A 17,401-nucleotide genomic window follows, 5' to 3' on the forward strand; every position below is an offset into this window, starting at 1 on the left:
CATGTTTTCCCATTAATCTGTGTCCCACAGCTGTGTGTGTTCATTGAGATTTCCCCATGTCAGGGTATTAAGGGGCAGATCTCCTTCAGACAGTTTTTCTGACCCCAACGGTTGAGTGGATGGCAAAGCTCTTCTCTCCAATTCAGGACACATGCAAAATCTCTTTTTCCTTGCAATCACCTATTTCCTCCAAAACCCCAGAAAATCAGCTTCTTTCAAACTCAGTCCTCCTGACAAAACTTGGTTAGAAAATCTGAAAATGACTCGAGTTGGACAGTGAAGCAGAGAAGCCCTGCAGGAACACAAGTTTTTATTTTGGTAAGAAACCTGCCCCAACAACCCCTGCACAGGTGTAGCAGCTCTGGGGCAAGTTCTCACCTGCATTTTGTCTTGCTAAACACAAACAGGAAGCAGCAGGGACTGGGCATCCCCACCTGAATGGAAGGGTTTGTGTATCCAAATCCCAAAGGCTTTGCAAGCTTAATGAGCCGGTGAGCAGGTGATGTAGGGGGCACTTGAGCATCATTGAGATGCAGCCACCTCCTGTCTGGAGTGACAAACATTTAACGAGGCACGGGAGCTTTGAGGGAGAACAGAACAGAAAGGTCAGCTTTAAAATGTGGGATTAGAGACAAATGTCTGAGCGGGAGCGTGGCCACCTCTGCAGGAGGGTTCCTTTGCTCCGAGGAGGGATTTTGCATCTCCAGCCTCCCAAGTCTGGGCATCTGGCAGCACAGCCATGCTCAGGTCAAACTGGAGCTTTTAAATTCAAGTTTTTGTCAATGAAGATGAAAAATACTACTTGTTTGGCCGTGCACTGTACTAAAAACAGACTCAGCCTTTTTGTAAGTCATTTATCCGTTAAGCTTGTGTTCTATACTTCCCTCTACAAAGTGGGAAAAAGGGAGATTAATAATTTCATTTTCTACCTCTTCTCACAATAATGTTAACACAGAACTGCAACTGTCTGGATTAACAGCCCTCAAGGAGGCTATTTACATACATTCCTCAAAAACCTGCTTTAAACTATATTTAAATAGTTAAACCGACTAAGCCCCAAATATTAAATTTAAAATATCACAGAGAGTTTTGTTTTAAATTCACAAAGCTTTAATTATTAAGGAATTACATCACATTTTGCCTTTCTTTTAGTAAAGTTTAAAAAAATATGTAAAGCCAAGCTGGTGAAGGAGTGAGGAATTCAGTTGGTTTATTCACAAATGTAACACACTCACATGAAATTAAGTTCTCACCAGACCAGAACTTTGACAAATGAAGCTATAAATTGAAGTAAATAGAAAGAAATGAAGGGAAAAATAAGTTCTATTTTTGTAGCTTTTAAACTATTGGTAATTTAAAAAGGCAATGAAATATCACCACTTTTATCAGCAAAACATTTTCTTGCCTGTTTTTATAATCATGAGTAGTATCACGACCCTGACATCTACGGGCTAACTGGAAAATCCTCCTTTTTTTCTTCTTAAAAGCAGTTAAAATCATCTCTCTCTGTGGCTGTCATGCTGTGGTAAATGGATTCCTGGGAGTCAATGGATTCTTTCTACCAGATTCAAACAAAGTGACAGAAAAATAAAAAGCAATTCATATTTTCTGTACAGCTGTTTGCACAGGTGACATTGCTGGGCCTGCACCTCTGTTAGAATTTTAGACTGGGAATCCAGGAATGGGAGTGTTTGCACTATTGTGTGTCTCTACACACATTATAAATGTGGTAATTTCCTCACAGTTTATATTTGTTACTGTTTAAAACAGAGCCAGAACTTTCAGTCACGTTCCTGACTGGACTAAAATGTAAGTTTTTTGTTCCAATATTTGTTTGCTTCCAGCTTTATTCTCTTATGGATAAAGGCTGCTACTGCCAACACACAAAGGTGCCTCATCTCCTAACTCCAAAAGTCATGTAAAAAAAGACACAAAACACACAAAAGGCATAAATACGCCCAGCTCAGCTCACAGATTTCCTGGCAGGATTTGCAAATGGGATGAAAGTTTGGCAGTGAGGCACAAAGGGCCCAGGTTGAGGGGCTGATTCCAGATTCTCAGGGCCTGGGGGAAGAAGGCTCTCCACAGACATCCCATTCCCACTGAGCATCTCATGGAGGGCAGAGTGACAGAGGACAGAGGTAGTGGCTCAAACTTGCAGCTCCAAAGCAGAGGTGTGCAGGTTAAAGGCAGAGCTTGGAATTCCAAGTGTAGCCAAGAAATCCTGCAGTGCATTCCTCCAGTATTAGCATCACATGCCAGCTTAAAATCTGGGGGGAAAAGAGCACTGAGATTTGCCTGAGCCAAAGCACATTTGAGTTTGTGGGTGTCTGATGTTTCCACTGGATTCTGAATGAGGTCTGGAGTCAGAATCCCAGAATGGTTTGGGTTGGAAGTGACCCTGAAGCTCATCTTATCCCAACCCCTCTGCCATGGACAGGGAACATTCCACTAGTCCCTCACCTCTACCCTGTTCTTCCAAATTCAACCCAAATCTATGAGAAAAGAGGATGAAAAGCATCTGACTCCTCTCTTCACAACCCCATATTCAGACATCTCCAGAAAGATATATGATGAAGAATCTCATAATTCTCAGTACCTGAATTTAAAAATAGGTCTAAAAGTGCTCCAATACTGAGTCCAGACAGTTTGTATTCCCCCTCCCTACCCCTATGCAAGACTCTAAACATTAAAAGAGCTCTGCATTTTCACTGGGGTCTTTATTTCAAGATTTCCCAGTTTGCTTTTCCCCACTGAACTCTATCAGCCTCTACAATCACACCCAGAAGTGCTTGACTTTGCAGTGTTTGTCCCACTGGTAAAATTCATCCCTGCACAGATCCTTATCACACAAGTAAGATTAAGCAGGATCAAGCTCCTTGACCACCTGCCTCTGGAAATAATTGGACACACTTCCATGGAGACTGGTTTCCTAAAAGTCTAAACACAGCCCAGAATCCACATTTACTTCTATGAAGTTTTATAATAACACACTGCTCAGTCTCAAAACCAAGAGACAATTTTAAATTGAATAATGGTGCTACTTCAGATTAAATACATCAAATATTATGCTCAGGTACGTTAAAAACTGCTTGGGTTTTCACCTCCAGACCGAGAACTGCAGCACATTATGTGAAACTGAAATTCTTCCTGGAAACCAAAGCAGTGCCTGAATCCAAGGTCTCTAGGAAAGTTAAACAGTTCAAGAGAGGAGACCAATATCATGGGTCATGTACTTTCTGACAGAAGACTGTAATATGAAAACCAAAATCCTTGTAAGAAGCAAGGTACACCCTTGGCAAAGCTGTTCCAGGCTGATTTTTTTTTTATTAGTATGTCCCTATATTATCACACTGCAGATGGAAAACGTCTTTATCACAAACCACGGGGATTTATTCACATTCCTAGCAGAGCCCAGCAGAAGCCACACGTGCAGGGGGAAAGCTCCACGCCAGACTCATGTTTAAGGCTAGGAAGGCTGAGAAACATTTTCTCCTCCTCCTCCAGAATCCTGCTAAGATTGGATCCCACCCAACGCCTCAAACCTGGGCAACGGCTCCCCCCAACCCTCCCCACTCAGGGCCGACCCCCGCCTTCCCCCACACCTCAGGGCCGACTCCCGTCCCTCCCTCAGCCCCTCCCCGCCCCAGCATCTCCCCCTTATCCCTCAATCCCCCCCCCCAACTCCCTCAGGATCACCTCTCCCCCTTTTCCCTCAGCCCACCCTCCAGCGCCTCAGTTTCCCCTCACGCCCGGCGAGGCTGAGACTGCGCAGCCCGCAGGCGACGTCGGGAGTCCCTCCCCCCCCCGCCGCCTGGGGAAGGCCAAGCTCCCTCCCCACCCTCATTGCCCCCCGCCCCGGGCACTCACCAGCTTCATCGCGTCCCCCGGTTCTATTTACCGGGACAATCCTGCCCTCCTTCCTGCCCGCCCCGCTGCGCTCCGGGGCATCATGGGTATTGTAGTCTTGCCGGCCCCCCACCCTAGATAACGTCATGGCTGCCCGAGGCACGCCGGGAGTTGTAGTCCGCTCCGAGCTCAGCCCCGCCGCCCCATTGGCGCGCCACGTACCCGCGGCACGCTGGGAATTGTAGTCTCGGCGCCGCGGGTCTCCCCGTCACCCTGGGGAGGGGGGAACTACAAGTCCCAGGGTCTCACAGCTGCAGCAGGTGCGGGCTCGGATGTTGATATCAACATGGCGCTTGTCAGACAGACAAAGACAGTCGGTCTGGTGTGATTGAGCCAAAAAAAAAAAAAAAAAAACCAAAAAAAGAGAGAGGGAGCGGCAGGAGGAGCGCCGGGCGGGGAGGGGGCTGTGTCCTCGGGGGGCGTGGGGGGGCTGAGGGATTTCCTCCCCCCTATTGTTCTCGTCCCTCCGCGCCCCCCGTTAATCCCCCCTCAATCTGGGGCGGGGGGACCCCCCCAGTCCCGCCGGTCCATGGTGAGGCGGAGGCGCCGGCAGCACCCAGAGGTGAGTGTCGAGGGGGAATACGGGGGGGGAGCGGCGGTGGCGAGGGGAGGGGGCGGGCGGGTGGGTGGGCTGGAGGGAGGGAGGGCAGCGGGAAGGGGTCTCCCCTCCGCCGGCACCGCCGGGAGTCGCGCCGAGCCGGAGAGCGGGATGTGCGTGAGGGGGCAGCCGGGGGCGGGCAGGGGTGGGCAGGGGCAGCCCCTCAGCCCGGGCGGCAGAGTTGGAGCCGCGGCTTTGGGGGGCTCCGCGGGTGCCCCCGGATCGGGGGAGGAGGAAGAGGAGGAGGAAGGTGTCCCCGGGAGGCTGCAGCGGGAGGGCAGGGCACCATTGGGGTTCGCTGTTCCTGCCATTTGTATGTTTATTTTGATTCCTCCCATCTCCCGGCTGTGGGGCACGGAGTGGCGGCCGCGGAGCCCCCTCAGCCTGGGTGGGTGCTGCGGTTTGGGGGTGTTCGGATGTTGTTCGCCGCGGAGTTTTGGGGTAGGCTGGTGCGACCCCCGGCGCTCCCTGTCCCGGGGACCCCCGGGGACGGCAGGGGAAAGAGGGACCGACCCTCAGGGATGGAGCCGTGCACGGAGCCTTCTCACTCTGCCGGTGAGCTCTGCCCTGGCTGGGGCTGTGTGTGAGCTTCGGGGGCTCCTTTTCGGGAGCTTTGTGCCCGGTGGAGGTCGAGAAACGGGGCTCAGGGGTGCCCCAAACCCCGCCGGCTCCCAGGGCTGCGAGATCTCTGGCAGCTCCCGCGGCTTCGGGAGGTTTTCGGGGAGGGCAAAGGTGTGAAACCCGAAGGGTGTCTGTTTGCTGGAGAGTTTAACATGGGAACGGGTGGGGGAGGAGGAGGACCCGGAGGGAAGTCATTCCCAAAATGTGCGAGGAGAGCTTGGGTGGGGTGTCAGACGCTTGTTTGTTTTGTACTTCTTGGGAAGAGGTGGGGAGCGGGGGTGGGGGGTAAATGCTTTTGTGTCCCGTGTCCGGGATGGTTTTGGGTCAGAACGGTTTGCCCGCAGGAGCGGTCTGGGAAGCGGTAGAGAATTCTGCTGGAGTGTTTGCTTCAGCTTCGGGGTTAAAACAAAACAAGAGGCGAGTGTATTTAGGTGCAGAATACACAGCCGAGGCGGACCCCGCCGACTTCTTCGACCTCAGTTTTGTCTGATAGATTCTTTTTTTTTTTATTTATTTTTTTCCCCTAGTTGGTGGAGTGTTTCTTGGTATGTTTGCAGAGCACTTCTTCGGAAGCATTTTGTTCTTTGCGATAGGTCTGGAAAAGCTTTGGTTGGATGTGCTGTTTTTGCCCCAGTTCTTTCGTGTTAGGGACGAAAAAAAATGCTCTTTTGGGGGTGGGGAAGGAAGAAGGAAGAGGAAATGAAGGTTTAAGCATGTTCGTGGAGTCGGGTCTGTCTCAATTTGTTCAAGTAACACTGGGAGCATGATTCGGTGGCTTTTAAGTAAAATCGTTTATGAACAAAAAACTGGGGAGATTTAAACTTTGTAGGGAGGAAAGCTTTAAAGTGATGGCCAGGGAACGCAGATCTGGGAGACGCTACCTACGTCCCCCTGCTTCAAACTAGTGGGGATGGAGGGAAGGAAAGAAAGAAAACACTGGGGGAAATTACCCCTACAATTTGCATGAATGATGCCATGTAAAATACCGGAGTGAGGAACTGTGCTCTGCAGACGATTTGTGGGCTGGTGAAAGCCTGAAGTGCCTGCTCGGGTCCCGTGATATGACTCGCTGATTTCTGCAGGGCTCATCAGGTACAGACTCTGCTTCCTTCCTGGGATGGTGCAGCTGGCATTTGATTTCCTCCATGGATGGGAGAGGAGGAGTCCTGTGCAGTTTTTTTCCCCGAGATGATTGCATTTTCTTTGGCCTTGCTGTACCCTGCCTCATTAGTAGGAACTGCATCTATACTTATTTACCATTATACCATGTCCCTTGGGAAACGGGGTGTAGTTTGGAGTAGGTATATATGGATTTATCACTCCTAACATTTTCCTTCCATCATGCTGAGACCAAATCTGTCAACAGCAGAGAACAAACTTAATTTATTTCTGCGTTTCGCTTCTCCCTTTTTACCATTTCTCTTCCAACCTGCCAAGAAAACATCTCTGATATGGAGAGAGGGGAGAAGGAAGAAAGGGCCAGAAAATGTTGTCTGTGCAGGGATGCATTTGTTATCTGCAAGTCCGGGGAGCATTGGGCTGGGGAAGGGCAGGGTTTGTTTCTGCATGTGAAAACTGGGGTTTGGGAATGTTCTTTTTCCCTCATGTGAAGATTGTTCTTTAGCCCTGTGACGGGCACAACTTTTTCTGTCTGGTTGACAGAATTACCCGACGAGCCTGGGCAGGAGGCTGGGAACAAGGAACTTGTGTTTCACTCTGTGCTGCCTGCTCTTCCTCCCCTCGTTCACTTAGCACCAGTGCAAGCACCAGAACAGGCATCAGCATTTTTACTCCTGTGTCATCCCACTGTTCCGAGCAGGTCTAGACGACATTGTGGTATGCAGGCTGCCAGCTGGGTTACAGGAATGCTGCTTAGGTGAAACGGCAGGATTTTTAAGGAGGGGTAGGGAAATCTGGGAGAAAATCCTGTGCGAATGAAGCCTGGTTATCTTTAGAAGTGCTTCACTGAGCGGTGTCAAGCAGCTCCCTGGGTTTATTGACCTTTCTGGACAACGTGCATCTCTCTAGCATTGTGATTCTGACAATTCCGTGGAAGCTGTAGCTGGTGTCAGCTGCAGGAAGCTTATTTTTAAGGCAGTTTCTGTGTGGGTCTTACTGGTCTCTTAAAAAGGGATATTAAAAGTTGATAGCTGTGCAGTGTTTTGAAAACAAAATTATTATTAAGTGTTTACTTTTTAGTGATAATCCATAGGTTCATGGGAGTGTTTGGTATATTTTTTTCATTGCTGTCTGGATTTGGGAAAAGAGTGAGGCTCTGACATTAATTTTTAAAGCTAACTTACTTTTTAATAAAATGCATTTTTATTGAGGAACTGTCAGGTATTGTTCTGTCGTTAACTTTTGGGACTGTTCTTTTTGTGTTGTGTGTCAGTGGGGCAGGGGTGAAATTTGGGTCTTTGGGTGGAGAACTGGGAGAATCAATGAAACTGAACCATGAGGGAGGAGGAAGCTGTACTGTTCCTTATACCAAGGGATCTGGGAAGGTGTTTGGTTGTATATGTTACAAAACAAATGAATTTTCAGGAAACAACAGCACATTTTAATCTAAAAAAAACAACTTGTGCTTCACAGTGATTTCTGTGCAGAGCATTTAAGGACATTACAGAATGACAGGCTACAATATTGGCATCTGTAGCAAATCTTTTTCATCTGCAAAGTTCTAGAATTTGAAATCAAAATACTGTCAACTTAAGAATCTTATTGCAAAAAACAGATGCCTTTGTTCCTCCTGTCGATAACTTCATGCAGCTTTGGTTCTAAAGTCCCCGAAGTTGATTTCATGTTACGCTGATTTTAGCAGAGTGGGGATTGGATTCTGCATACATGTCCTCGTGGGACTGGGCTTTAATTATACCTATCCTGATAATATGATCTTGTGAGTTATCAATGTAGTGAGACCAATACTGTGATTACAGCAGGATTTTTAGGACATAATGAGGAGAATTTGATTTTTTTTGAGGCAGGGGGCGGTCATTCTAACTCGAAACCCTAAAGCTGGTTTTAGTTGTAAGGTTAGTAACAAACTGTATTTTAGCATTCTAATATTCCTGTATTGACTAAAGCTCCCTTCTTACTTGTTTTAAATTAGGATGGCTGGGTAGCAAAGTGTACTGAGTTTGTATCTGAGCACTCTGTCATGCAGATGGGTTGGTTCTGTGGTAGCTGTGAATGCAATTCCCAGGGTTAATGCTAAAGATAAGTGTTTTGACAAATGCTTTTAATTTGGGGAACAATACAAGCAAGAATGACAGGATATGAAAAGAAACTGCTATTTTTCGTCTCGCAGGTGGCATACCAAGGTGTGGAGGGATCAGCTTGCCCAGGTTCCTACAGGGAGTCTGCGGCAGAACTCGCAATCAGTCTGTGATCTCAAGGGTTTGTCAGGGCTTTAATCAGTTTTTCTTCCTCCCCTTCATTAATTGGCTAAGTTTGACATTTTGAAAATAGCATCTAGAGATTATTTCTCTTTTCTCCAGTTTCAGACTTTATCGCCTGAAGTTTGTTGTTTTGTTTTTTTTTTTTTATTTTCAGTCAAGCCTTGAAAACACAAGGTTGGAAAACTTGATCTGAGCAGCACCTCCCTGACATATGATACTATCTCCAAACAGCCCCTGACAAGTGAACCCTCTCATTGAAATCATGTGAGGAATTTTATTACTCAACTCTGAAGATCTTCTGGGGGAAAGGAGGTTGCAAACTATTAACTATGTGGTCTTCATTGCAAGTTGGCAGATAAAACGCTCTTACGTACTTGAGGCTGTCATGTGGTCCACAGCCAGAAGTAGAGAATCAGCTTTGTAGTCGCTGACCTAACGAAAATTTCATCTTGTCACTGTGAGAAACACATTTTTTTTTGTGTTGTGCCTGCAGATTTCCAGTGAATATATTCCTTTCTTTAAACGTGCTCTTGGTTATATCCTTCCCGTCTCAACTGGGCGCTTACACAGCATTAGCCTGTGGTCATATGAGCACGTGGAGAAGCTTTTATCCTTGATAACCTTAAAAAGTCTGTTGGGTTTGGGCAGCTCCTGTTCTTTGCTGTTGCAGTTGGGTTCAGCAGAGGTTTGTGGTTGGTGCAGGCTCCCTGTGTGACACTGCTGAGCGCAGGGCTCATGTCACAGTCCCGGAGCCGCTGCTGTGACAATTACGGCGTCGTAAAGCCCAACCTAATCAAGGCTGATCGATTTATGGCCGTAGCTCCTGTGCTGGCTGGAGCAGCATGGCTCCAGTGGCTCCCACTCACTCACTTTGGCCGAGCCACTGCCCTCCTTTGCTGTTCCATGTCAAAACAGTACTTCATACCTCTGTTTGTAAATCTCTACAAGTGCTTGACAGAGGTATTGGTGTTTTACAAATTGAGAAACTGAGGCACGAGGGCCGAGTGAGGTCACGGTCTGAGGCAGCAGCACTTCAACATGGGTGTCTCCTCATCTGTTGCACTTTCTATCTGTGATATATTGATATATAGTAACCATATAAGGAATTTATTTGCTGATCATCTGATGTGGTCATTAAGACTATTTAAGTCCAGAGATTATTTTTTATGGTGATGGGAGGATTTCCCACTGACTTCTGTGGCTTGACACTTCTCATCCTTACTTATTCAGTTATTTTTCTTGCTTTTAAATCCATTATATTCCACCTTGCATCAGGTCAAAAGCAAACTTTCTCCCAAGACTGTGAGGGATTCCTTTCTTGTACTGCTTTTCTTCTGCTTCATTTAATAGGATTTTTTTTGGTGTTGTACTTCTACCTCAGGAATGCACAGGCATGTTTGTCACTTGTTTTACTTCAGTCCCATGTTAATGCAGACACCAGCAGGTTGAACAATTGCTGTTTTAATGTGCTTTATTAAGAATTGAAAGAAATAATCTGTAACTGGTTATTCTCCCTGTCTTAGTGGAGGTTTCCCTTTCCCAGCTGTAAATCAAAGCTGCGTGCAGAGTCTGAAGTTAAAGTCTGCTCTTGAAACAGGGAACTGCCGTAGTGCTCCTGACAGAGTGAGCTCTGCTTTATCTTCCTGTGCGGCCAGCCAGGAGCTGTGGAAGGTCACTTCCCTTTTTCCTACAGAATTCCACTCTGAACCTTCACTTCATCATCTCTTGGTTTGACTGCAATAACCAGCCTGAAACTCATTAGCAAGCAAAGCCCTTCCAGCAGGTTGTACATGAATACACCTAAATCACTTTTATAATACGGCTCGACAAAGACCCCACTTGGTGTGTGTGTGTGTCCATGGAGTGCTGGCAGGTAGTGCTTCCAGTCTCCATTTACCCAATGGGTGGAGTGTTGCTTCCAGGGAAGAGTTTCTTCCAGCCTGAGGAAACAAATTTTCACACCTGCCTCACGCATAGAGGTGGCATTTTTTTTTTTTGTTCTCCATATGTACAAGTTATATTTTAAGCTTTATTAAATTTACATGAATGCCGTTCACTGCTGTGGTGGTAGATGAGATTTTAATGTTGGGTTAAGGAAGGAGTTTACAAGCCAGGCATGAGAATTCTATTAATTATGTTTGGCTCTGCCCCCCCGTTGAATTTTGCTTGTCCTGAGTTCCCGGTATCTGTCTTTTCCCCACTTCTGAACTTAATATCTAAGAAGCCGTTTTTTCTTTTCACTTTCTTAGAATTTCGAAGTTCAACAGCAGGATAACTACCACTGAAACAATAGTGTAGGCTACTCTTTCAGTGGCCTTGTGAACAGCCAGTTTTGTTCTTCTGATAAGCCTTTGCCCTATCAATTGGGAAGTGCAGCATATAGTCATTTCCTGCATTTCGAGCTGCCTGTTCCTTCTGAGCTCTGAGGCGAGCACTGAATCTGCTTTTTGTTCTTGCCATGGCACTGTAATACTGATGGCAGCAGAAAGCAGTTAGTTAGTTCATCAAATACAAGTGCTCTTCCTGCTTGGATATTTATTCTGACCTTTACTTTGGACAGTTTCTCTGCCATGATCAGATTCTCTGATTACAATGTCAGCTTTCACCAGAAATCTCTTAGTGATTTAACTGGCAGCGTTTGGGGGTGTGCAGTAGCTCTGACATGGAAGTGGTGCTTGAGTGCTGGAAAGTTTTTCCTGGCAATGAAATTTCCTTTCTAGGCTCTAGCAGCATAGATTTTATTTTATGGCCTAGGGCAAACTTTCTGACTTGCCCGTGTTCCAGTGTGGAATATGGAAATAATCTTTTCAGGGCTATTGAGATGCTTTTATGTTTAAAAAGTATTGGAGATTCTTGGCTGGCTGTCAATGGGTGCTGCTGCTCTTGGGAGTATAACCTGGGTGTCAGAGGTATAGTTACCCAGAATGAGAACTGCTTTTTTAAGCTAATACTGACTTTTCATGCCCCTGGTGGGAGCTGATCAGAGTTTGCCCAAATAAATTGCATTACATGTGGTTTCCAGACATCATAGCTGATCATTCCCTGTCTATTTCATGGGAGCTCCATCTGTGGTGGAGCGGTGCTGTTTAATGGTAAGTCTGAAAAAGAGGGAACTTGCTGAACTTGAAACTTATTCCTCCCTCTTTAATTTCCTGGTCCACAGAAGTTGAGTGATGTTAACATATTGGAGATTCATAAAATTTAAGGCGAGAACTGATAATTAAATTGCCTTCCCTGATATGTTTTATATGCTTTGTATCACAGGCCTTTAAATTTTAATCATTTACTCTGAAACTGAGACCAGTAAATGATGTTTGGCTAAAAACAATTTGAAAGCTTTCCAGCCCTGAGTGTCCATCACTGGTAATTTCAGGCTCATCACTTCTCTTGGTAGTTATAAGTGGCTGATTTCTAATTTGAATTAGTCTAAGTTCTGCTGCTGGTTCTTGTTAGGATTTTCCTGACAAGATTAGAGCCCTTTAGTATCCAGGACTTTCTTGCCATGAAGGTACTTACACTCTGTAATCAAGTTACTTGATAGATAAGGAAACAGAGTTGAGCTTTTAAGTCTCACTCTGAGGCATTTTCTCCAGCACTCAGATCATCTGGTGATTCTTCATGGTCTCCATTTATTTTTAACATGGTGGATACCAAAAAAGGTGCCTGTTCCAGCCTGTGCCTGATCCATACCAAATTCTGAGGTGCCTTTAGCCCTTTTTGCTGCAGAGCCATTGAAATGGTTCCCAGCAGACCTTTTGCATAGGGAAATCCTGCTCATGAGCCTCACTGCCCAAGCACTGACATTCTTTACTCAAGTAAAGTCTGCCATTTGGTAGTTACAGTCTGCATTTTTTAGATTATAACTTAGCCTTTGTATTCTGATGGGTTTGGCTTTCCTGAGCTAACTTAAGGCAGGTTTTTGGCCTCCTTTCTCCTGCTGTCCTTTCCTCCCAGTAGTGTCCTGTTGTGCTACAGTCCTGGTGTCACTCAGAGATTTTTATCTGCAGTGATAAAAATGTTGAACTGCATCAGACCTTAAATTTAGTGACAAAAAAAAATTAGCATGATGCAATCCCAGGAAGTAGATTAAGAACTGGCTGACTGACAGCTCTCGGATACGGAGCAGCCGATGTGGGTTTCCACCAGAACCAGAGTACGCTCTGTGCGTGTACTTGACTCTGCACAACTACATTTGTAATCTCAAAAGAACAAAGTTAGTCCTTTATCGAGACATTTGCCATTAAAACGTGCTGACTGGCACTACTGGTGTCCTTGTTCTTGTAATTCTTTACTGGGAAAACAGATTTTTCTTTTCCTGTTCTTTGCCTGGATGGATCCCCAGCTTACAGCTTCGCAGATTCTGTCCACCTGAGGATTGGTGAAATAAGAGCATCCACCTGGCCTGGGGTGAAAGGCCTCTTTGGTGCATGGGTTTTAGGCTGATTTAAATGTTTCCCTGCTAATGGATTTTCTGGGAATCATCTTTTATTGCTGGTGAATTTGAAGGTGCTTCATGTGACAAAGGCATGTTGTCCCAGTTGACAGAAAACTCTACTCTCCGTGGTTTTTCCTTCCACTAGAAAGCTACTGGGGTTTAAATTTTATTACTGGTGCTGTGTTTGTTTTTCAAGATACCTGGAGTCTTGCACTTTGGTTATTAAGAAAAACATCCCAAGGCCTTTTGTTTCTGGGTGTCCTCAAGTGTAAAATGGCAGTGCTTTTGGGGTGTTTGTGGTGCATCTGCTGCCAGATCCCATGGCGTTATGGAAGTGATGAACTTCCCAACCTTTACAAGCGGCTACTTCTGAGGACACTCGTGAATTACCCTTCAGTTCATGGGCATTATTCCCATAAATACTGGTGTCACTCCTCTGTCACACTCAAGGAAATTCTGATTTATTCATAGCACTGTGCCTTCTTGCTTTTTGTTAAAAATGCAGCTGCCTTTGCTTGCTGGCTGTTCCCTTGAATTTCCCTTTTCCTGTCCCAAACTGATTTAGCTTTTACTCCCTCGGTGTTGCAGCTGTAATCAGCAGTGCACAGGAATGTTGTCTTCTGCAGGAGAGGCAGTATTTTTGCTATTGGTTTTTAGGATCCTGGATAATATGGAACCTTGAAACCAAACCTTATTTAAATACCACTAACAGGAAGAAGTAAAATGTGTGGTGTTTTAGGTTGTTTTTTTTTGTGTGTGTTTTTAAGGATTTGCTCCCTGAGAAAGTCCCTATTTTGAAACCTGCAAATTCCAGGCAGATAAGCTGCAGGGAGGTCGGGTGAGTATCTAAAGTTTGGGATGACTGCTTCCTTTCTGGCTATCGAGTGGGAAGCTGGCCACAGCGATAGGCTTTGAGGAAAGATTGGGAAGAGAGAAGAAAAGGGAGAGCACTGAGGTACAGGATCTTGGAGGCTGGGAAACACTGTGGAAGAAGCTGTGCCATTTGTACTCCTGCAGTCTGAGGTGTGGAACACAAGCGATGGGGACCCAGCGCTGTGGAGTTTTGGTGGACATGGATATTTCATGTCATGGCAGCCTTTGAGCTGAGCCAGCAGCTCTCCTGCCTCCTGGTTAAATCAGGATCTGATTTTCCTGTTCCTCTGCTGTCTTCTTGCAGGAGTTGTTTATTGACTGAAATTGTTTCCATATGGCTGCAATGTAGAGCTTGATTACATTAAATGTGGTGCTTTCCTGTGGCACTGCAGTGCTATGGAAAGATCATCCCTCCCTCTCTCCCCTTCCTCTATAAAACCTTGGGGTTGGAACATGGAGCTTGTTCAGTTATTATCATCTTTCCCCTCTGAGGCTTGTAAAATGGGAAAACTGGGATCCAGATCTTTTTTGGGTCGTTGTATTTGATTGCTTAGGTGGGTTACCTTGGCGTATAAATGACTCATAAAATAGTTAAGATTAAAGTGGCAGCAGTGCTGGAGCTGGGCCTTCAGGGTTTTAAACACTGAACAAGCAGAAAAGAGTCTCTGCTTCCAAAGAGGTTTGGGACAGTCCATTTGGATTGTATTTGTTGACACTAATGATCAATTTAGATGCTGCTCCAGGAAGGTGTTAAAATTCCTCTACTCTGGATGTTGGAAGGCAGATTCCCTGCTTATCTGGAGCCTGGAGGCTGTGTCCAGTTTGTGGGAAACAGATCTGTTTAAAGGCGAATGGATGCATCTGTATCTTTGATAAGAATAAAAGCTGATTGTTGGCTAAGTTGGCTGATAAAACCAGCAATGAAGCATCTCTACCTTTTGTTTGTAATTATTCCTAAACTTGAGTTTATAACCTGAATTCAAAATCTGATTTTTTGTTAAAAAAAAAAGTTTTCTATTTAAATAGATTAAAATATTAAAATGCCTTTTTCTAAAGCCTAGGCCTTATGCTGTAACACCTCTCTTTCTTGTAATGGACTCCAGCAGAACCTCAGCATTGTATTTCTACTGCAAATAAATCAAGTCAAACGAGTCAAAACCACCAGTGGAGTGGTGGTTGTCACTCTTGGCTGAGCACACGGAACCAGAATCTGATTTTGACTGAGGTAGCCTCTTCGGCATGTGCATAGAGAATATTTCCTTTATTTCTGTGTATTCAGATAGTTCATATCACAGCCTATTTAATTCAAAACTGAGAAACCATTTGGGAACTGTAAATGCCGAAATACTTGTTTTCCTCCCCTAACATAAGGTGGAAAAAAGAACAATGAGGGAGGAGATTCACTAATACTGAAATCTTTCCGTGGAGGACACAGCAAGGTTCAATTCATTTAATAAAGAGAATTCATTTGTTTTCACTAAAGCATTTTAAAATGCAAACCATGTTTCTGTAACCCTTTTATGCATCCTGCACCTATGATGTATCATTCAAGATTAATAAAACTGTAATACATAAAAGCTGGCATTTTAAAATTGTTTTATAAACAGTCTGGCTAACAACCCAGGGTGGAAACTGGAATGCAGGTATGCTGCTCTTCAGCCCCATGCCTGGCTAGAGGATGAAGCTCCAGGGTTTGTTTTTTTTTTAATTTAGTGGAAAATGAAAGCTTTAAGGGAAGGTTTAAGCCCAGAGCATGGGGTATCCACGTTCAGGGTGGTGTTGGTCACTCTGAGGTGTCCATGGCTCAGAGAAAAGCTCAGTGAACGTCCCTCAATAAATGTCCCTCCTAATTTAGGGGTGTCTGACTCATGAGCTGGCAGGTAAAAGGGAGACAGTGATCATGGAGTTGTCCTGGCCATCTCCTCTGCTTGTCCTTAAAGGAATTGCTGCTGTCCAGTGCTTGGAGAAAAAGGATGTGGGCACTTTCTCCAAATTGGGATAGTGCAGGTCTTAAAATTGTGAGAGCTGCCTCCCTTTAGCCCACACTAAGACACCACATTCATGGAGGGTGGATTTAAACCATTCTATTCTGCTTTGTGTATCAACACTGCTACTTCTCCAGCATTTCCAGTATCAGGAGGAATTTCCTCATGGAAAGGGTTGTCAGGCACTGGAAGGCGCTGCCCAGGGAGCTTTGGAGTCTCCATCCCTGGACGTGTCCCTGAAAGGCCTGGATGTGGCACTCAGAGTTCTGGGCTGGTGACAAGGTGGGGATCGGTCACAGGTTGGACTTGATGATCTCAGAGGTCTTTTCCAACCCAGATGATTCTGGGATATTTTTGGTTTTTGTGGATTCTTTGATGGTTGGCTTGTAGACATTGTGAGGAGAAAACTTCTTGCAAAAGGCCGGGGATCCTGCAGCTGGATGCCTGCAGATCCTGATTTATCTTGAAAACTTCTCTACTCCCTCCCTGTTTTGCAAAACACTGTGGGAAAGGTAGGCTGAAGAAACCTGAGTTTCCTTCTGTCCCTCACACAACCCACTCGCTACATGGGAGCAGAAATTAAGACAAGGACATTTAATTTTAAGTGTTGTCATCCTCACAGAGAGTCACAGTTTATCTTTCCTTCTCCCTGGCACAGAGTTTGTCTGTGCTACTTCTCACACATCAGAGCTGCTTTCTGCTTCTTGCACACTGCATGACCAGCTAAAACAAAAATAAAACTTCACCGCTTTGAGCCCCTCCAGAGCTGCCTTCAAGGAGCAGCTTTACACCATAGAAGTTTATTTGGTTTGTCAGTTACTTTTCGGTGATTTCCAGAACTGCTGAAACACAATGAGTTGGTGAAGACTCTCTTGTGTATTTTGTTTGAGCTCAGACATTTGAATATGGAGTAGGTGAGTAGTAAATATCTGCAATTTCCATTAAATTTTGATATCTTTAAGGGATGAGTCCTTAAAATAAGCTCTTACTGGCGTTAGAGGCGGTGGGATTGCTCTCTGTTGGCTCTCACAAGAGCTGAACTGGAACTTTATTGTGGATATTTTGTTTTTAATTAGCAGATCACTGAGTTCTAGGTCCTTTCATATTTAAGAATAATTAATTCTCCATTGTTTTTGCTTCTGACAGACTTTTACTGAGCCTTCCAGAGGAGACATTGGCCCTCCCTCCAGTTATATGATGAAACAATTTACTATGAGCAGCCTTCCCCCACCCCTCATGGCAGAAATTTGCCTCTCATGTCCTCCTGGGTGCTGCTTCCCAGCTCTGCTTTATGGTCTCCATCTCTTCCACATAAAACCTACACAGGGATGGGATTGAAACACTCAAACTCCCCTTGTCCACTCCTTAAAAATTCCCCAGTGCTGACCTTCCAGTGAGCACCATGTGTTAAATGTCCTGCAGATCACTGGATGAAGAGGATGATCCTTCAGTTTTCTTCTAATGAGAATGACTTCTGAGAAGGCTGCAGGCTCAGGGCCATGCTGCCATTGCAATATTATCAGTACATTTTGGCTGCAAATGTGATTTCTTTTTTCTTTAATATTAAAGGGAGGGGTTATGA

At 45.3% G+C, this 17,401-nt stretch overlaps 2 protein-coding genes across 11 annotated transcripts in view; one reads left to right on the plus strand and one right to left on the minus strand.

The window, feature by feature from the left end:
- The window catches only part of INTS9 (integrator complex subunit 9), a 60,458-nt gene extending 56,454 nt beyond the window's left edge, over nt 1-4,004 (minus strand). The window contains exon 1 of the mRNA XM_058836155.1: nt 3,871-4,004. Coding sequence (XP_058692138.1) covers nt 3,871-3,879 — 9 coding nt within the window. The 5' untranslated portion in view covers nt 3,880-4,004. The remainder of the gene's footprint in view (nt 1-3,870) is intronic.
- Nucleotides 4,005-4,278: 274 nt separating this feature from the next.
- Nucleotides 4,279-17,401, plus strand: part of HMBOX1 (homeobox containing 1) — a 116,949-nt gene continuing 103,826 nt past the window's right edge. For 7 of the 10 annotated variants that reach the window (XM_058834211.1, XM_058834210.1, XM_058834212.1 and 4 more), the window contains exon 1: nt 4,279-4,471. The gene's annotated coding sequence lies outside the window, so the exon portion shown is untranslated. The remainder of the gene's footprint in view (nt 4,472-17,401) is intronic. The other 3 variants (XM_058834214.1, XM_058834215.1, XM_058834217.1) reach the window with 1 other exon arrangement.

Source organism: Poecile atricapillus, chromosome 3, assembly GCF_030490865.1.
Source record: "Poecile atricapillus isolate bPoeAtr1 chromosome 3, bPoeAtr1.hap1, whole genome shotgun sequence".
NCBI classification, from domain to species: domain Eukaryota; kingdom Metazoa; phylum Chordata; class Aves; order Passeriformes; family Paridae; genus Poecile; species Poecile atricapillus.